Source organism: Schistocerca gregaria, chromosome 2, assembly GCF_023897955.1.
Source record: "Schistocerca gregaria isolate iqSchGreg1 chromosome 2, iqSchGreg1.2, whole genome shotgun sequence".
Lineage (NCBI taxonomy): Eukaryota > Metazoa > Arthropoda > Insecta > Orthoptera > Acrididae > Schistocerca > Schistocerca gregaria.
The window spans coordinates 174,487,005-174,508,809 of NC_064921.1; the positions used below are offsets into that span (position 1 = coordinate 174,487,005).

Consider the following 21,805-nt stretch of genomic DNA (forward strand, 5'->3'; position numbering starts at 1 on the left):
CTAGACTCCCTTTAAGACTATTTCTTTACCTTTCCACTCTCAAATATCAAATAGGAAAATGACACCTAAACCTTGTTGTGCAAGCTCTAATTTGTCTTATTTTATCATAATGGTCACTCTTCCTATGTAGGTGAGAATAAGCAAAATATTTTGGCATTCGGGGGAGAAAGTCAGTTAACAGAAATTTTGTGACAACATCTTGCCAGGACTAAAAAGGCTTTGTTTTAATGATTGCCACTCTCAACTTGCTTCTCATATCTGTGACACTCTCCGACTCATTTTGTTACTCTGTAAAAGACACTGCTCCTCTTTGAACTGTTTGTGTGTTGTCAGCCAGTCCTTTCTGGTAAAGATCCCATACCACCTAGCAGTACTCCAGCAGAAGATGGACAAGCAAAGTGTAGACAGTTTCTTTAGTAGATTTGTTTGCATTTGTATGTGTGTTCTGCCAGTAAAACAGTCTTTGGTGTTGAGTGTGGGTCTAAGCTTTCTAAATATATGCCTGCTTTGAAATTTTACATTCACAACAGTAAAATGTCCTTCCTTCAAGACATCCTTAAGACTAGGGGGAAACACGTTTCAGTAATCTTCCTCATAATAGTGACACCATTGTTATTAAAATAGGAAATCAACAGTTGTCTTGCTGATAGACTTGACTTAGCTTCAGCTACTCTGCAGTCTTTACTTTATATTGCAGAGTACACTCTCTTTCTGCATCTCGTTATACTACTCATTTCAGCTTTAAATCCTCAACCAGTTCTGTGTGCCACACTTAAGGTTTGCCTTTAAACTTCCAAACTTTATTTGGATGCTTCATGTTTTTCATGCAGTGGAGATAGCCTAAAGACATCAAATATTTTATCCTTAAGTCTTGTTACCTTTCCTACATTGTTTCTCATGTCTTCATTCTTCCTGTCCATGCATCACATTTTTTGCTAGCGGGTTCTGAGATGTTCCTGCTAATTTTTTACTGGCATTACTGAAGAACAATTTTTGAAATGCTGCCCCACCAGCTCAACATTTCTAATGCTCTGATGATACAACAGTCTGTAAATTTTGTATGTAGCCCAAAGTTGAGAACAACATAGGTATTAAAAAAAAAATGAGTTAAATTTGGTTTTTTAGGTTTTCCTGGTTTTTTATTTATATTTTGTGTTGACAAATAGTTCAGTTTAAATGCTTATGATTAGTTAATTCGAAACACTAATCTGTTCTTATAACTACTTTATTCTAAATATGCCGAAATTACAACAAAGCACTCAGAAGTAGTCCCTGCCAACATTAGCTAAATATAGTTGGATTTCATTGGTTTTTTTGGTGGCTATGGCTCTCCATGACATTGCTCTCTAATTGTGTATAGATAGCAAGGTTTATGTTGAGGTCTGATTTCATTTTTGTACTTTCACAACAATATCTTGTTTCTGTATGAACTTAAAGTCCATCTAGCCTCCTGATATCTGAAGGTTTTGTTTGCCTTTTGAATATTACACTGTGTTGTTTTTATTTTGATTGAGCTGTCATCAATGCTGGTTGCAACCTTTTCTTTCTTTTTTTTTACAAATTTTAGACTTTTAGCACTATTTAACAGCTTTGTTGTAAAATTTCTACAGTCTGTTGTTAAGCTGCTATTACTGGAATTGTCTAACTTGGGGACCTCTAAGACTGAGTATTAGAAACGCCTCACAGTAGCCAAGGTCGTATTTACGTGAATTACAAACATTGTAAAACAATTTCTCCTATCTTTCATGTTTGATATTTGTTAGTTACTTCCTCAGGAAGGAAAGACAGATAGGGAAGGAGAGACGAGTAGGTTGGGAAAGGTTTGAAAGGAGGTGTAGGTCACGGAGACCCCAGGTTGAAATGGAGCCACAGTGAGGATGAAGATCTTTGTCTCCCTCTCTTACGGAAGAAACTATCAGTTTCAAAAGCCTGGGTAGTATTTACCCTTCCTGCATTTGTATATATCTAGTGGCAATGCTTACCTTCATGGTTTGTAAGATGACACAATGACGGGGGCTGGTAAATTGTCGTTCAGTGCCCTTCCCCCCCCCCCCCCCCCCCCTCTCTCTCTCTCTCTCTCTCTCTCTCTCTCTCTCTCTCTCTCTCTCTCTCTCTCTCTCTCTCTCTCCCTCCCCCCCCCTCTACCCCCCGCCCCCGACACACACACACACACACACACACACACACACACACACACACACACACACAAAATGATCATCAGTATTGCATTCCATGTTCTACCTTCAATGAGGGGGGAGGAGGAATGTGCTGATAGAATTATCAATTATTTTTACTGTGACACTACTAAATTGAATACTTATTTTAAATATTTGATGATTTGAAGTATTGTCACTATCATATCAAGTATTAACCGTGCAAGCAAATGAGTTACATGTGACTCAAAGGTGACTGGGAGTGGTTGGTATTCGTTAAGGGAGCACAATATGTTCTTAGACACTAAAACTACTGTCTCATTATTGATTTGATGTCTCTGATGATATGCCAATAAAAACATTTGTTTTACAGGAATTCCAAAAGGAATAGATTTTGCATCAGTTATGAACACCTTCTTGCAAATTGATGGTGTTGTAAGAGTCCATAATTTGAGAATATGGGCACTGAGCCTGGACAAAACAGCACTTTCTGCTCACCTTGCTATAAGTAAGTATCATTATTTCTTTGAAGAACTTGAGTCTCCGAATTTGTAATTTTTATAACTGAACCAATCCATTGTTGGTTAATTACTCATAAACACTTATTTTCAGGACCTGGAGTAAGTCCTCAGAAGGTACTGAGGCATGCAACTAGTGATATACATGCACGTTATAATTTCTTTGAAATGACTCTTCAAATTGAAGAATTTGTTGAAAATATGGAAGATTGTACTCAATGCCAGTGTCCACCAAAATAAAACTGGGACCTTTTTGTATGAGTATGTTTTGTGTGTTTTACCTTGTATAATAATGTGTAATTATGATCTCTTATAGAGCACATTACAAATATTCTTCGAAATTTTTATTCATATATCTTTATCATGCCTGTGATGAATGCTGTGAGTTAAATAAATGGAGACTATATAACGTGTTTATAGGAATGAGAGAGAAGTATCTATGTCAAAACATACCAATTAAAAAAATGTCAAGAAAGACAACTGTGTACATATCGTGTATATATGTGTGGTTGTTTATGTGTAGGTACCAATTCCAGTGCCTTTTGTTTGATATATATTTGCACTTGAAATTTTGTACTGCAATAATCATTTAATAAACTCATTTGTGATGTGCATCTAGAAACCGGTGTGGAAGATCTTTATTTTGTTACAGTTGATTGAACCAGTTGCAATATGTTTGGATTCCTTTTCTGTATGTTGCAGCTCTTGCAGCATACCAGTTTAATGTTTATCAATTGTAGTATATCCACATTTGGAGAGGACACATTGATAATGTTTTTGTAGTCAGATAGAATAAGCAAAATTGTTCCATGAACCTTCTTCACACATGAACCTTTCAAATACAGGTGTGTGGATCAGCCTCTACCATGCTGGTGAATTCAGAGGGGTTAGAGAAGTAAACGTGCATAAAAAAATATGCATGGCCCAAGAAAAACTAAAATCATGCCCCATAATAGCACAGAAAGTAAATGCGAAGGTCTAGGATTCAGTTCCCAGTTAATCCTGGGACTTTTTTTAATTTGTTTCTTTGCACTCTGACAATCAGTTAGTCCACATTAAACTGTGGGCCTGCTACAAGTGGCTGTGTAGAACTGTTTTTAGATTAGAGGAAGGCAAGGGCATGACCAGTAGGACTGTAATGTGGTTTTTGACAGCTTTACTTTTTACTTTATTCAACAAGGATAAAGTCTCGTTCCTTAACTTCTTTTTAGTTAACGTAGGATCCCTACATGAGCCACTCTGCATTGCTACAACAGTGCAAGGTTACATAGCATCACCTACAACTCACTTGTGTGGTGGTTCACATTTTATGAGAGATTATTCAGAATTTCTTATTTATTCCAAAAATAATAAATTACACTATGTACATCTAATGTTAAGACTGTATGATGTTGCACAGGCAAATATAAAATTATTTTACACATTAACAAAGTTCACACAAGATCACAAGGCTGTCTTTGCACAGTTTTATAAATTTGGTTCATGATGATGGTTATTTGTATGACAATACATGTCATGTTTCATTATTTGCATTCCTGTGGTCACAGCGCAATGTCCATCGAGCATTTGGATTGTCCTTATAAACAGCTAATAGATTTGCACTGTGTTCTAATCTACGTTGAGCTGCAAAAAAAAAGTAGAATTATGTATGCTGCATTTCAAACCAAATTAATATAGACAAGGAAATTCTATTATGCTTAACTCTTTTAATGGAAAATTGTAGTACATGTGTTACGATGTGCATATTAATAACAAACTGCAAGTTTAAAGTCATTCCAAAGAAAAAATATAAAATAAAACCAATTACAGACTGGAAATACAGCACAGAAGCATACCAAGTTCAGTTTAGTTCACAAAGGCAACACAAAACATGCAGACTCAAACCTGGGAAAATATCAAGTAAAACATACTTAAAAAAGCTGAACAAGTAGCACCCAAAATTAAAATTAGGAAACATGCTTGCTGGTTGATGGGAATGTGATACATATATTGCAACAAGAAAATAGGCTTGGCAACAATTACAGTTGCAAAAAAAAACAGATTAAATTTTAGTAGAATTAGGAAAACAGTAGATAAAAAGTTTTAAGAAGGCACATGAAAACAAAAATCTCCTCCAAACTGATGAAGAAGAGTTTATCGAAAAAAACACAAGAAGCTTCAACAGAGGTTTCAAGCAATAGCTATCAAAGTTCAATGCATCAACCCTTCAATTTAGAGATACTAATAGAAACATTGTTCACAAGAATACTGGCTTACATAGCACTCGTTTGACCTATACCTGAGTATTGCTCATCAGTGTGGGATCCGTACCAGATCGGGTTGACGGAAGAGATAGAGAAGATCCAAAGAAGAGCGGTGCGTTTCGTCACAGGGTTATTTCGTAACCGTGATAGTGTTACGGAGATGTTTAACAAACTCAAGTGGCAAACTCTGCAAGAGAGGCGCTCTGCATCGCGGTGTAGCTTGCTCGCCAGGTTTCGAGAGGGTGCATTTCTGGATGAGGTATCGAATATATTGCTTCCCCCTACTTATACTTCCCGAGGAGATCACGAATGTAAAATTAGAGAGATTAGAGCGTGCACGGAGGCTTTCAGACAGTCGTTCTTCCCGCGATCTATAGGAGACTGGAACAGGAAAGAGAGGTAATAACAGTGGCACGTAAAGTGCCCTTTGCCACAGACAGTTGGGTGGCTTGCGGAGTATAAATGTAGATGTAGATGTAGAAAACTTATATAGTGAAATACTTTGAGAGACTATTGAAATGTGAGCCCATTCTTCAAAAAATTGGACTTGCTCCAAACAGTTTTGATAAACCAGAAAAACCAACAATTGAAGCACTACAAAAAAATCATTTGTGAATTAGAAAATGGTAAAGCATTGGGTGAAAATCAAATGGTGGCCATACTGAGGAAAAAATCTCATAAAAATGACATTAATCTCTTTAATGTGTCTTCAGTAATATTTTGGAAGAAGAGGAGATCCCACTACAACAGAGAACAGCCCTCATCCACCCTCTCCACAAGAGAATGTTACACACAGACCCAAACAAGTACAGCAAAATATCATTGCTGAATGTAACTTGAAAGATTCTTTCAAAGGCCCTTTTAAATAGAACAGAGCTGCAATTGGACACACAACTGAGGGCATACTAGGGAGGGTTCATAATGGCTAGATCACACTCTGAACAAATACTAAACCTCAAAAACGCCATACCAAGATGCTGTATGATTCAATTGATAGAGAATCCTTGTATAAGTAATAGAACAACTGACTTTGAATAAGAAAAAACTAACATAATACAAGCCACAATAGCAAATACATTTTTAAAATATTAAATTCATAAGAGAAGTATCAGTCCCACTTGAAATAAAAACAGGAATAAGACAAAGGGCTGGTCTTTTTCAGTCATTGTTTTAATTGTATACTAGAGAAATTAATCGCAGAATGAAACAAAAATAAAAAGTGCAGAATAAGACTGGGTTACAAAGAGAAAAATGTCAAAATCAACTGCATTACCTTTGCAGATGACCTGACCATGTTTGCTAAAGCAATGGAGGAAGCAAAGGAATAAATTCTTGAGCTACAGAAACAAGTAGATCTTCACATTTCCTATGGAAAAACAAATGTCATGGCAAGCAACAAAAACCCAAATAAATACCTGAAAGTCAGAAAGGAAAATAGAAATATTAAAAGAATTTAAAAATCTTGGGTGGGGGGGGGGGGGGGGGGGGATTGATTAGTTGGAATGAAAGAGAATGCAAAGAATACAGGAAAAACAAAGTTGAACTGGCCTTACAACTGACAAGAGATGCAACAATTCATTGGTTCAAAAATTAAACCTTGCAAAACAGTATTTAAGCCAGAAGCATTATATGCAGCAGAAATCTAAACCACAAAAAACATAGGCCAGATCAAACAATAAGAAGTAAAGCAAAGAACAGTTAAGAAAAATCACAGGAACAAAATTTCAGGATAAGATATTAAGCAAGAAAAGAGACTAAATTTTTATGGACACCTCTACATCCACATCGACATCCATACTCCGCAAGCCACCTGACAGTGTGTGGCGGAGGGCACTTTGAGTACCTCTATCGGTTCTCCCTTCTATTCCAGTGTCGTATTGTTTGTGGAGAGAAAGATTGTCGGTACACCTCAGTGTGGGCTCTAATCTCTCTGATATTATTCTCGTGGTCTCTTCATGAGATATACGTAGGAGGGAGCAATATATTGCTTGACTCCTTGGTGAAGGTATGTTCTCGAAACTTTGACAAAAGCTCATAGCGAGCTTCTGAGCGTCTCTCCTGCAGAGTCTTCCCCTGGAGTTTATCTATCATCTCCGTAACGCTTTCACAATTACTAAATGATCCTGTAAGGAAGTGCGCTGCTCTCCGTTGGATCTTCTCTATCTCCTCTATCAACCCTATCTGGTGTGGATTCCACACTGGTGAGCAATATTCAAGCAGTGGGCGAACAAGTGTAATGTAACCTACTTCCTTTGTTTTCAGATTGTATTTCCTTAGGATTCTTCCAATGAATCTCAGTCTAGCATCTGCTTTACCAGTGATCAACTTTACATGATCATTCCATTTTAAATCACTCCTAATGCCTACTCTCAGATAATTTATGGAATTAACTGCTTCCAGTTGCTGACCTACTGTATTATAGCTAAATGATAAAGGATCTTTCTTTCTATGTATTCGCAGCACATTACACGTGTCTACATTGAGATTCAATTGCCATTCCCTGCACCATGTGTCAATTCGTTGCAGGTCGTCCTGCATTTCAGTACAATTTTCCATTGTTACAACCTCTCGATATACTACAGCATCATCCGCAAAAAGCCTTAGTGAACTTCCGATATTATCCACAAGGTCATTTATGTATATTGTGAATAGCAACCAATTGTCCTACGGCAGTCCTCTGCTGCACACCTGAAATCACACTTACTTCAGAAGGATTCTCTTCATTTAGAATGACATGCTGCATTCTGTTATCTAGGAACTTCAATCCAATCACACAATGGGTCTGATAGTCCATACACTCTTACTTTGTTGATTAAACAACTGTTGGGAACTGTATCAAATGCCTTGCGGAAGTCAAGAAACACAGCATCTACCTGTGAACCCGTGTCTATGGCCCTCTGAGTGTCCTGGACAAATAGCGCGAGCTGGGTTTCACACGATCGTCTTTTTCGAAACCCATGTTGATTCCTACAGAGTAGATTTCTAGTCTCCAGAAAAGTCTTTATACTCGAACATAATATGTGTTCCAAAACTTTACAACTCATCAATGTTACAGATAGGTCTATAGTTCTGCAAATCTGTTTGACGTCCCTTCTTGAAAATGGGGATGACCTGTGCCCTTTTCCAATCCTTGGAACGCTATGCTCTTCTAGAGACCTGCGGAACACTGCTGCAAGAAGGGGGGCAAGTTCCTTCGCGTCCTCTGTGTAAAATTGAACTGGTATCCCATCAGGTCCAGCGGCCTTTCCTCTTTTGAGTGATTTTAATTGTTTTTCTATCCATCTGTCATCTATTTTGGTATCTACCATTTTGTCATCTGTCCGACAGTCTAGAGAAGGAACTACAGTGCAGTCTTCCTCTGTGAAACAGCTTGGGAAAAAGACATTTAGTACTTCGGCCTTTAGTCTGTCTTCCTCTGTTTCAGTACCATTTTGATCACAGAGTGTCTGGACATTTTGTTTTGATCCACCTACCGCTTTGACATAAGACCAAAATTTCTTAGGATTTTCTGCCAAGTCGGTACATAGAACTTTACTTTTTAATTAATTGAATGCCTCTCGCATAGCTCCCCTCACACTACGTTTCGCTTTGTGTAATTTTTGTTTGTCTGCCAGGCTTTGGCTATGTTTATGTTTGCTGTGAAGCTCCCTTTGCTTCCGCAGCAGTTTTCTAACTTGGTTGTTGTACCACGTTGGCTCTTTTCCATCTCTTAAGATCTTGCTTAGCACATACTCATCTAATGCGTATTGTACGATGGTTTTGAACTTTTTCCACTGATACTCAACACTATCTGTACTTGAGACAAAACTTTTGTATTGAACCATCAAGTACTCTGAAAAATGCTTTTTGTCACTTTCACTAAACAGAAAAATCTTCCTACCTTTTTTTAATATTTCTATTTATGGCTGAAATCATTGATGCAGTAACCGCTTTATGATCGCTGATTCCCTGTTCTGCGGTAACTGTTTCAAATAGTTCAGATCTGTTTGTCACCAGAAGGACTAATATGTTATTGCCACAAGTCGGTTCTCTGTTTAATTGCTCAAAGTATTTTTCAGATAATGCACTTTAAAAAATTTCACTGGATTCTTTGTCCCTGCCACCCGTTATAAACGTTTGAGTCTCCCAGTGTATATCTGGCAAATTAAAATCTCCACCCAGAACTATAACATGGTCGGGAAATCTACTCAAAATATTTTCCATATTTTCCTTCAGGTCCTCTGCCCTAACAGCTGCTGAGCCAGGGGGCCTATTGAGACATCCAATTACCATGTTTGAGCCTGCTTTAACTGTTACCTTCACCCAAATTATTTCACATTTCTGATCTCCATCAATTTCCTTCGATAATATTGCCCCTTTTATCGCTATAAACATACCTCCCCCATCACTGTCCAGCCTGTCTTTGCTGTATATATTCCAATCTGAGTTTAGAATTTCATAAATGTTTACATTTGGTTTCAACCAAGTTTATGTCCCTAGTACTATGTGGGCATTGTGATCGTTTATTAATGAGAGCAGTTCTGGGACCTTTCTATAGACGCTCCTGCAGAATGAACTCTTAATAGACCAACTAAATGAATTTTTTATTTCTTCCATAATGGTGATGAAGCCTAACTAGTTTATGGAAAAAATTAGAACAGCTCAGGTAAATACTAAAAACGAAAAAGTAGGGTTCCAAGACAAATCTAAAATAAAGTCAAAACCCATCATCTTGGAAGAGAAGAGCAGGACATTAGTGAGAATGAAGAAATCCTGGGCACAAAGGAAGGAATGACATTCAAAGAAATGACTGATTCATTGTAATACAGAGAATATGAAATGAGAGAACAAGAAGAAACGGCATTATATTTCAATTAGCTTTTGGTTTATTGCAATATCTGGTGACAATATATTTCTAACCTTTCTTTTTTATCAAAACTGTAAAATATCCAGGTTTGCAACAATGTTCAAAGCATGGCTTGATTATTTATACAACACTCATGACTGAAAGAACATTCCAGTTCAAAGATAAGGATTAGTATTTTCTACCTAACATTATTCTATCAGCAGTATTAAGACTTCTGACATTGAGATGCTATTTGTCCCATCTTCATAAGCCCCACAGTATTTTACAACAAACTCTGTGATGCAGTGATCAGTGTTAACGAACACTGACATACTTGTCCCAGGTTTAATTCCGTGTTAGTAAGATATCTCTACAACCACTTTTGATAATTCTGTTCATGTGTCTTTCCTCTTCTTTCATATTCTTATAGATGAACAGTAATAATTCGAGCAAGTAATGTATACTGGAAACTACTAGATTACATTAGTTTTACTTTTTGCTCCATAGATAATTTTCTTACCGATGTTTCCACCAATCTCATAAAGGTAATGTGTCTGGAGTGTTATCTCTGGATATCCAGTTGCTAACATACAGCTTAGGTTTCCATTTGGAGCCAATTCTGCTAAAGCTCTAGACTGTGGCTTTCTAGGCATTTTTATCCCGGTCATGGGCACATCTGACCTTTTACTGGCCTCTTCTACAATGCTGCAGAAAGAAAAATTACGGTTCAAAAGTTCAGTAACATGTGAGATCTGGAGATCGTCATACTTTATGTAAATAAACAGAAATGAATGGAACAAAAAAATTATAGCTGTGGCCATTGGCAACTTTTTGCAATTTTTATTGTACTTGGCTGTTTGTACTTGAATAGTTGAACATCTTAAATTTACTGTGCTAACATTCATTGTACTCTTAAAAAGGAAAATCCCATTCAGGGCATTATTTAAATCACAAAGACACAAATTTGTTGATCAGTGCACAAGCAACAACTAGTTCCAAAACCTAGGAGCACAGTGTTTATTATTTCAATCATATTGACTTTAGCAAAAGTTTCACTTCCACATGCTAAGTGCTAGCCAGCCTTTCTGTCTGTGAGAGTTTAATTTATTATGTATTTCAAACATACACCTAACAGCAATTTTCATGATATCATTGTGTTAACTTAGGTTTTTAAAACACAGGCTGACATCCATAGTAGTGGCCCCATCCCTTTGCTTCATGGCTCATATCCTCATATTAGAATAGATGCAAGACGTGCTCCATATGTCCTCCCACTACCACCTACTCCAGTGATGTCCCAGCTATCTCCTATCCCATCAAAGAACACTTGCAAAACCAGCCATGTGATCTACATATAAACTTACCTATAACCACTGTACCACATTCTATGCAGGAATGACTACTAGCTTTCTGTCTACATGAATGGGCACCGCCAAACTGCGGCCGAGAGACAGCGGACCACCCAGTTGCTGAACATTCCATCTAATACAATGTACTTCACTTTAATGACTGCATCATATCCTGTGCCATCTGGCTTCTTCCCAGCAACACCAGCTGGGAGCATCCCTGCGAAGTATCTTTCATTCCTGTAACACGCCTGGCCTCAATCTCCACTAGTCCCCAGTCCTTCAACTGCCTTTGCCCTCCCCCACTCTGACTCCAGTACTACACACCCCTTCTATCTCGCCCGGAAACAGTGACTGTGTGTGTTTTCCATTTCTGGTGTGGACATAGTCCAAAAGCTGGATATTTGTATCATTCTTTTTGATTTTGCTTGTCTGTGACTATATGCCACATCCATGTGGTGAGCAGTAATTTGTCCTTTACATATTGTTGCATTTCCATCCTAGACTTTCCCATTGTGTTTTGTAAGACAAAATTATGTTGCAGGCTTTTATAAGAAAAACAGACTATTGGAAGATAAATTTCCAAAAATGGCTGTTTCCCAGAGGTCATATAATTAACCACAGTCTTACCGAAGAACTACATCACCAGCTGTTGTCGCATCTGTTAACTGCACACGTATTTCATTCAGTTGAAATTGTGGTGCATTGACTCGTATCACTCCATCTTGGAAGTCAACTTCATTATCAATTTTCCGCGCTATAGGTTCACGTGCTGGGCCCTTCCGGCCGAGCAATTTTTTCATCTGAAATGGACAACAGGAATAACTCCTTAACGAATGATTAGGTCAAACAGCTAACTAGTAGAGAAAAGATATGGACTAGGCAATACTGTACCGGTTTGCTGTTTTCTTTATGTCCCTTGAGATATCGTTCCTCCTCATTAAGGCGCCTTATCTGTGCAACCAGGTCCTCTGGTACCACCCACAGATCATTGCCACACTGCAGCATTTCTTCTGTTAGGCGGCAGCACATTGCTGCTATGTTAACGTGGGCTGTTAGATCACTCTTGTCAGCTGGCTGAACATATCTGTAAAAACAATTCTCTTGTTAGCAACAAGAAAAATATGATGTGATTCTTCAGTTTCTCCCAACGTATTTTCCGTGAAATGGCGCACTATCGGGGAAAATCGGCCACATATTAAAGAAACACCGAGTTAAAACAGTCTTTTGCCGGCCCAATAAAACATGGGCATTACTGGAAAATGTGAAAGATGACCTCGGTTTGAGGAAGGGTGGCATTTACCAAATTCCCTGTGAGTGCGGGAAGACTTATATCGGACAAACAGCATGCACCATTGAAGATCGTTGCCGGAAACATCAAAGGCACACTCGACTGAAATATCCAAATAAGTCGACGGTAGCAGAGCACTGTTTGTCCCAGAAACACGAGATGGATTATGAGTGTACCAAGATCCTGGCTCAGACCTCTAAATATTGGGACAGCATTGTAAGGGAGGCTATCGAAATTCACACCAGGGAAGATCTTATCAACCGAGATTGCAGCTACAATCTCAGTAAGGCACGGGACCCAGCATTGAACGTATTTAAAAAGACTCTCAGCAAGAAGTACGAACTGACGACCAGGGCGGACGTAGCAATCACATCGACGCTACGACAGATTCCGACGCCCACATCTTCGCGACCGCCAGCTAGCAGGCATGGACGGCGAAGAGAGCGGTCCGTGGGGGTAGGGGATTTAAATTGGTCGCCCATTCTCAGGAGCTCAGTTCGTCAGTGAACCTGACAATGGCGACATGTCTGATTGCCAAAATATTGTGCCTGTTGGACACTATGAACTGGTAGTATACCCGTGGACTGTTCAAGCAAGAAAAATATGGCTTTGTTTTGGTGCGGCCACTTACTACTACTACTACTACCACCACCACCACCACCACCACCACAAACACATCACACCAACACTCAGAAATCAAACATCAATTAGTTCTCTGGCATCTACTATGAGGGGGATTCAATAAGTAAGGCAACACTTTTTTTCTGAAAGCTGGTCAGTATTGTTTCGTGTTCCAACACACCTTATTATTCCCCACTCTTCTCACTACAAAACCCTGTTTCTAAACATAATCTCCATTCAATGTGGTGCCCTTACGCCATCTTACTGGGAGGGCCTGTATGCCCACATAGTACTACTATCCTTGTCAATGTCAAAGCCAACATCTTGCTGCATCAACAACCTCTCCATCACCAACATACTGCTTCTCATGGAGTGCATTCTTCTTTGGGTCAAACAGATGGAAGTTGGAAGGTGTTAGACTTTAAGGTGGATGAGGAGGAAAACAGTCTAACGGAAGTTTTGTGGTCTCCTCTCAGATCCACAGACTCGTGTGAGGTCTTGCACTATCATGAAGAATGAGAAGTTTGTTTGCATTTTTGTGGTGATGAAAGACCTTTCATTTCTTCAATTACCTGAGGATGGCACAATACACTTCAGAGTTGATTATTGTACCATGAGGGAGGACATAAAAAAGAACCCCTTCAGAGAGCCAGAATACTGTAGCCATGACATTACTGGCTGAGGGTGCAGCTCTGAACTTTTTCTTTGAAGGTGAATTGGTGTAGTGCCACTCTGTGGATTGCTGTTTTGTTTCCAGTTCAAAGTGATGAATGCATGTTTCATTGCCTGTGATGACATTTGACATAAAATAGTCAGGCTCAGCCTTGTAACATGCAAGTAATTCTACACAGATGGCCTTTCATTGCTTTTTATGTTCTTCTGTCAGGCAGTGAGGAACCCAGCATGTGCACACACCTTTGAGTACCCCAACCGGTGGATGAATGTGTCGGCACTGCTGACAGGGAAGTCCAGTTGTGCAGTGAGGTGTTTGATTGTGACCTGTCATTCACCTTCAATGAGAGTGTTACATATTCCAGCATTGCAGGAGTCACAGCTGTGTGTGGCCGGCCAGCGCATGGGAGATCAGGCAGGTTTGGGAGACTTGTTGCAATGATGAAAGATGCCTCACCTGGCCTCCGTAGACATTCTGCAATTGCCTATGAGTATCTGCAATACTCTGCCTTTTCTGTAAAAGAAACTCAATGACAGTTTTCTGCTTGGAACACACATCTGTTACAGATACCATTTTGAAGGCTATGTATAGCATCGCCACCCATCAGAACTTCATGAAACTATAGGGGATGAAGCAAGAATATTCCACAACATCCCCCTTTTTTCCAGCTGAAATTGGCTGAGAAAAATATGTGTTGCATTACTTATCGAAAGGCCCTCATACGTAATGGCCACTGACAAATCTTACTGACCAACACAAATGCAGAAACCAGTATTCACATCTCAATCCAGCAGAAGGGGACTCAGTAATTACTGGTATTTGGATTCTGAATTCACCTTATTTGGAACAGATTCATTGGAAGCCATATACTATTTGGATTGTTTCTTGGTTTTGGGGTATAGTGCAGAACTCAGGATTCATCAGTGTGGACAACTCAACACAAAAAAGTGCTTTGGATCTCACTTATACTTTCTTCAAACGCAGCTTTCTGATCTTCTCTGATAGTTTCATCAGCTTCTTGTCCACTGTAAGCAGTGGCAACACCCTGTGAGCTGACAATGCATTCAACACCATCTTATAATGTAAAATGTGAACTGCTGTTACCATTCTCAGAATTAATGGCCTCTGCTACTCACACACATTCATTTCAGCCCCGTTAATGAAGACCAAAAGATGTCGATTAGGAGGAAAGACCTGTGGGGTCAAACATTTTTGCACAGTGCTAAGAGGATGTGTCCTGAACAATGTACTAAAAATACTGACCAGTGGGATGTTTGCGTTGGTGTGGGGGTAGGTTTAAAGGTCACTTTTTTACATTTTTCTCAAGTAACTCGAAAACCACAGCTTCTAGAAAATATGTTTCCCACTACAAAAATAAAACTATTTTAAGTTTCCTACAAAAAAAGGCCCTGTTTATTTGTTCTGTAGGAGAGTCAGTTTCCACATTCAGGTGATTTAAAAATTGTAGATTATTAAAAATAATATTCTAGCTTTATAAAATTGATGTTTGTATTCAAAAGAAGTGGGTTAGAACAGATAATAAATTTGTGTACAACATCTAAGTGTAGTGGAACCGTGTCAAAGAATAACTTGCATTCCAGGGGGGTGTAATAGGATGGAAGGGGGATATGTGTGGGGTAAAGCACTGGATTGTGTTCATGCACTTCCCTCCTTCACAAGTCTGCAAACTGAAGCTTGAGCAGGTGATTCTCCCCCTTTGTCTATCCCACTGCATCATAAGAAGCAGTTACAGGGTGTTTCATAAAGTTATACAGGCCTGCCACAATGCACTTTATTAATAACTGGCAATATAGTGCACAGACATGCCCGGGGGTTGTTTATTTTCCACAAAGTGTGTTAACAGTACATGTGAAGCAAATATGACTTATTAATAATACTAATGAAACTAATGCATATGGACAGAATCTACGTAAATCTCTGTACCATTTTCTACACTGGTGGACTGGACACTAATTCTAAGTAATTGTGCATGGCAGCTGCAGCATTCTTACTGGAAAGGCACCTTCTTCCACTACTTGATTTTCAGTCTACAGCCTATAGCTCCTGGGCGTTTCCTCTGAACTGATAAAATAACTTCACTAAGCAAGTGTTGATACAGTAGAGTTATTTTCGACCTATTGGATGACTACTTATTTGCTGTTCTTAAGTGGGCTTTAATATAAAATACATTCTTGTGTGTTTAATTTGTAAGTGTGATGTTGTCGGAGAACTATGCAGTGTTGGTGGGAAAGGGATTGAATTGGCAAATGTGGCAGGTTGCTGCTGTCTATCATTCACAGTGCATTGTATTGGTGTGTAATTGTGTTTTAGTCACATGGTGATGAATTACTGAATGATCAAAAAGTTACTGCACTTCTTTCTTCATTAATTGTGTTACTGGTAGATCTGATAAATATTTTATGTTCAGGAATTGCTGGCACTTGTATAGTGGGCTGTGGAGTAAGTGGAGCCACTTACTATACATCCACAATATACGTTCCAAGATGGGCATGAGTATGTCTGGAGGAAAGGTACTGATCATGTTTACGACGGTAATCTGCTGTAATGCAGTGCTTGACTTATATTGAAAGATCTACAGTTCTGTAACACCTAGGTGACCTACTTTTGTTGCAGAGAGAGACAATTTAAGACCCGGGTCCTCTTCATATTTTGGGATATGTGAGGCTGGCATGATGCATTTTATACCCTTCATGCTGTGAAAATCATTCCAGGCAGTGTCAATGGAGGTAATGAAATTGACACTGTCAAATATATATTGACAGCATGTTACAGCCTGAAAAGGCTCTTCTAGTAGTAGATAGCTGACAGCTCCAGCAGTTGATCTTTTTTATATAATGGCTCACTTAAGAACTGCAATAAGTATTCACTAAACTGATGTTATTTTGTCTATTCATATAAGAGAACTGAACAGGAAATGCTGATGAGCTATAGTTTGTCTGTAAAGCAGCAGTCATGGTGGGAGAAGTTGCCTTTCCTTGAAGAATACTGGAGCTGTTGTACATGTTGACTCGGAATCAACTTTTCCTCTAGTAGTGTAGAACAGCATGCAGAGATTTACCTGGATTCTGTCCACATACATTACTAGTGTTACTGTTACTAGTAACAAGTATTTCTATTCCATATACTGTTAACGGATTTTTTTGCAAAATAAACACTCCCTTGGCATGTTTGCACACTGCCAGTGATTCATAAGACACACTGTGGAAGGCCCATATAACTTTGTGGAAGACCTTGTAGTTGCTTCCTGTGATGTAGTAAGTACATAGAGGGAGCAACGCCTGCTCGAGCTTCAGTTTGCAGGCCTATGAAGGAGGAGAAGGGCATGAAAACACCATGGTGACCCATCTTCCCTCACACTTCTACCACACACACCTCTCCTTCTCCACCCTTTTACATCCATGGAACATACTTTATCCCTTGATGCAGTTCTACTGCACTTTTATGTGACACACAATACCCAATCCCTTTGAAAATTAACATTAATTTTATACCACTAGGAAAATATTTTTAATGCTCCATTAAATTTCTGGTTTGCAGCCACATACTTTCAGCATCTTCTAATATTTCCACTGCATATCATTCAGCCATCTTCAGAGTGAGCAGAAAGACTGACGCTTCAGTACTCGCTCCATCCTTTTAAACTAGCAGACCACGCCACTGCAAATGCAACAACAGATACACAGGTGTCAAAGGAATTTATCAGCTGCAAAGAAGTACAATGTGCATGAATCATATCTGTGGCTGCACAGTTGATCTACACTGAGATCCCAGTGTATCACTCTGAGCTGCACTGTCACAATGTCTTCATAAGTTTATTACAAAAAGCGACAGATTCCACGACTTATTCAAGCTGAAGTGATTGTCTCTATTAATTAAATTTGTCACCAAGTGAATTTCAGTTCCTTTTCATTGCGGACACTCTGGAAGATTATGTTGATGCTAAAATTATTTATGGAGGACTTTGAGAAAAATGCACTGGAAATTTGCTGACAACATGTTTGTAGTGTGGCCTCATGGTGAAGACAAATTACAAGTATTTTTAAACTATCTGAATTCCATCCATACACTGATCCAGTTTACAATGGAAATAGAAAAGGAGCAATGTCTTCCATTTTTGGATGTTTTGGTACGGCATCAAATGATGGTAACTTGGGACATACACTGCATCGAAAACTGATGCAGAAAGATTTATATTTATGTGCAAATACACTCCTGGAAATTGAAATAAGAACACGAATTCATTGTCCCAGGAAGGGGAAACTTTATTGACACATTCCTGGGGTCAGATACATCACATGATCATACTGACAGAACCACAGGCACATAGACACAGGCAACAGGGCATGCACAATGTCGGCAATAGTACACTGTATATCCACCTTTCGCAGCAATGCAGGCTGCTATTCTCCCATGGAGACGATCGTAGAGATGCTGGATGTAGTCCTGTGGAACGGCTTGCCATGCCATTTCCACCTGGCGCCTCAGTTGGACCAGCGTTCATGCTGGACGTGCAGACCGCGTGAGACGACGCTTCATCCAGTCCCAAACATGCTCAATGGGGGACAGATCCGGAGATCTTGCTGGCCAGGGTAGTTGACTTACACCTTCTAGAGCACGTTGGGTGGCACGGGAAACATGCGGATGTGCATTGTCCTGTTGGAACAGCAAGTTCCCTTGCCGGTCTAGGAATGGTAGAACAATGGGTTCGATGACGGTTTGGATGTACCGTGTACTATTCAGTGTCCCCTCGACGATCACCAGAGGTGTACGGCCAGTGTAGGAGATCGCTCCCCACACCATGATGCCGGGTGTTGGCCCTGTGTGCCTCGGTCGTATGCAGTCCTGATTGTGGCGCTCACCTGCACGGCGCCAAACACGCATACGACCATCATTGGCACCAAGGCAGAAGCGACTCTCATCACTGAAGACGACACGTCTCCATTCGTCCCTCCATTCACGCCTGTCGCGACACCACTGGAGGCGGGCTGCACTATGTTGGGGTGTGAGCGGAAGACGGCCTAACGGTGTGCGGGACCGTAGCCTAGCTTCATGGAGACGGTTGCGAATGGTCCTCGCCGATACCCCAGGAGCAACGGTGTCCTTAATTTGCTGGGAAGTGGCGGTGTGGTCCCCTACGGCACTGCGTAGGATCCTACGGTCTTGGCGTGCATCCGTGTGTCGCTGCGGTCCAGTCCCAGGTCGACGGGCATGTGCACCTTCCGCCGACCACTGGCGACAACATCGATGTAGTGTGGAGACCTCATGTCCCACGTGTTGAGCAATTCGGCGGTACGTCCACCCGGCCTCCCGCATGTCCACTATACGCCCTCGCTCAAAGTCCGTCAACTGCACATACGGTTCACGTCCACGCTGTCGCGGCATGCTACCAGTGTTAAAGACTGCGATGGAGCTCCATATGCCACGGTAAACTGGCTGACACTGACGGCGGCGGTGCACAAATGCTGCGCAGCTAGAGCCATTCGACAGCCAACACCGCGGTTCCTGGTGTGTCCGCTGTGCCGTGCGTGTGATCATTGCTTCTACAGCCCTCTCACAGTGTCCGGAGCAAGTATGGTGGGTCTGACACACCGGTGTCAATGTGTTCTTTTTTCCATTTCCAGGAGTGTATCTGCTCCATCCTTTGCAAATGATCAGTATTCTCAGAACTTTAGTTCACAGGGCACACATCATTATTGACGAGAGCAGTCTGCAAGATGAGCTTCTACAAATAGAGAGAGCTTTTGAAGCCAACAAATATTCACCGCAGCAGGCATGTAAGGTACTATGAATGAGACCAAAGGTGGCCATAAACAATGCAGAAGAAGACACAGGAAGATTTAAATCCATGACTTTCCTGCCATATGTGGGAAGCCTATCATCAAATGCAGAACAGATTGTCAGCAAGTACAAAGTAAAAATGATTTTTCGTTTTCCACCAAAGACAGTAGCACTCTTGGGTTCCAGTACAGATGATTTGTTGCTATGGAAGGCTGGGGTTTACAGGATCCCATGAGAATGTGGCCTCTCATATATCTGACAGACAATTCGTACAGTCCATGATAGATCTGCGGAATACCACAGGTATACCCACTCTTACAGCAAATAAATCAGCTGTAGCTGAACACTTTGTTGATTTTGGTCACTATATTGTACAAAAACATCAAAATTTTAGTGTCTACATTATCTTTCTAAGACTCAATGGTGAATGAGGCAATTGAAATTCGCTTGGTAATGAATTTAATTAATAGGGATAGTGGATTTTGAATGTGTCATGGAATCGGGCACTTTCTGTAATAAACTTACAAAGAAGTTGTGACAGTGTAGCTCAGAGTGATACACTCACATCCCAGTGTGGATCAACTGTGCAGCCACAGATATAATTGATGCTCATTGTGCTTCTTTGCTTCGAATCATCTCTGGCATCTGTGTACCCATGGCTGCATTTGCACTGGTGCAGTCCGTGAACTTAAAAGGACAGAGTAAGTGTTTGTCTTTTGGCTCACTCTGAAGATGGCTGAATGATATGCAGTTGAAATATTAGAAGAAGCTGAATTTATGAGGCTGCACACCAGAAATTTAATAGGGCAGTCATTGTGCCATGAAAATGTGAACATGCACAATATTTTTAATAATCTGCAAACTTTTTCAATTCCCTGCATGGGGAAATCATTAGTTTTTGAGAAAAAATGAATAGGACATTTTGGTAGGAAATTTAATACAGTTTAATTTTGTACTGAGAAACATTTTTGCTAGAAGCCGCAGTCTTTGAGTTATCCGAGAAAAACTCCCTCCTAGCACTGTGCAAAAATTTGTGACCACATGAGTTTTTCCCCCTTATTTTCCTTCCTTGACTGGACTGTTTGGCAATCCGTAAGAATCATGTTGAAGACTTACTGAATGATTTTTTCAATAACATCATCTCCTGGATGTCCTGGGTGCATATTTTTCCATCCAAATGCATCACTGAATTTCACTCACTTTTTCCATCTCTGTGAAAATCACATTAGAATGACTCAATTATATGACTGGCAACTTTAAACTGTTTGTTTTAATGTCATAACAGATGGCAGGATATGTTGGTAACACCAAAATACAAGTGCATGTTTGTTAGTGCCATCTCTCCTGATGAACCAAATTCTTATAAGTGTCTTTTGGAATACATGTTCACATATTAAGCATAATTGTGTTGCTTCCGGTAGAAACTTTTCAGATACTCCATTTACAGAGCAACAAAAAAAGCTAAATGTGATGTATGAAATCCTTATTTTATAACTCTAAAATGAGAAAAAGATATTGAATGTTATTTGTTTTGTTTTACAAGTATCAGTCGCTGGTAATTTTCCTTAGTAATTAAAATCATTGGAAATAATGGCATGTAACCATATTTCTGTTTTTACAGTGGCAAATATACATGCCACTATGACAACACAAAAAAAGTAAAAGAAAATTGGAAATGGGTCTGAAAACTGACCAATTAAAGTTCTGTAAGCAGCAGAACTGAGCAAGTATCTGTCCCTTTAAAAAATTACAACAAATAGAGTACCACAATATTAAGATATTTGTCATAGTACTACCCATATTCACGGTACTATTGTTTTCCAAGGTATTTAGTCAGGGGAAGAGGGAGCAAATTCCATCTTCCGTGATAACCGTGTAGGGAGTGAAAGATATGTTTGTACTACTGCACTATAGTGCTCTTTGATAGCAAAGGTTAATGAGACCTGGCGGTAAAGGTCTGTCTGTTCACAGAGACTTCTGATATCTGTTAATTCAGAAATAGTGTTGTGGAGCAAGTGTTAAATTTCTCAGGTCTGGGAGGGTCCAGCCACCTGAAGCCTCTATATTGTGCCCACTCACCTCTCTCTTTCATTTCCACTGTCCCCTCTCTCTTTCCTCCCACTGTTTCTCTGTCTTTCTCTTTTACTGGCAGCTGACCATCTGTATCTCTCTCTCTTTGGCTACCACTGCTATTGTCTTTGCCCATCTGTCTTTCGCTTTTACTGATACTTTTTCTCTCCCATTACTGTCTCCTCCCTCCTCCTCCCCCATTGGCACTGCCTCCTTTCTCTTCCACTATAGCTGTCTCTCCGTCATTCTTTTCCAGCACAAAAAAG

At 39.9% G+C, this 21,805-nt stretch overlaps 2 protein-coding genes across 11 annotated transcripts in view; one reads left to right on the forward strand and one right to left on the reverse strand.

Annotated features, from left to right (window-relative positions):
- The window catches only part of LOC126336622 (zinc transporter 2), a 627,171-nt gene extending 623,878 nt beyond the window's left edge, over positions 1-3,293 (forward strand). For all 8 annotated transcript variants that reach the window (XM_050000502.1, XM_050000501.1, XM_050000498.1 and 5 more), the window contains 2 exons: positions 2,527-2,661; positions 2,766-3,293. In XM_050000502.1, the coding sequence (XP_049856459.1) occupies positions 2,527-2,661; positions 2,766-2,911 (281 nt within the window). In that variant the 3' untranslated portion in view covers positions 2,912-3,293. The remainder of the gene's footprint in view (positions 1-2,526; positions 2,662-2,765) is intronic.
- A 693-nt stretch (positions 3,294-3,986) lies between these two features.
- Positions 3,987-21,805, reverse strand: part of LOC126336621 (rho GTPase-activating protein conundrum) — a 210,807-nt gene continuing 192,988 nt past the window's right edge. For all 3 annotated transcript variants that reach the window (XM_050000497.1, XM_050000496.1, XM_050000495.1), the window contains 4 exons: positions 11,980-12,172; positions 11,716-11,888; positions 10,260-10,444; positions 3,987-4,294 (listed from right to left, as the gene is read on the reverse strand). In XM_050000497.1, the coding sequence (XP_049856454.1) occupies positions 4,185-4,294; positions 10,260-10,444; positions 11,716-11,888; positions 11,980-12,172 (661 nt within the window). In that variant the 3' untranslated portion in view covers positions 3,987-4,184. The remainder of the gene's footprint in view (positions 4,295-10,259; positions 10,445-11,715; positions 11,889-11,979; positions 12,173-21,805) is intronic.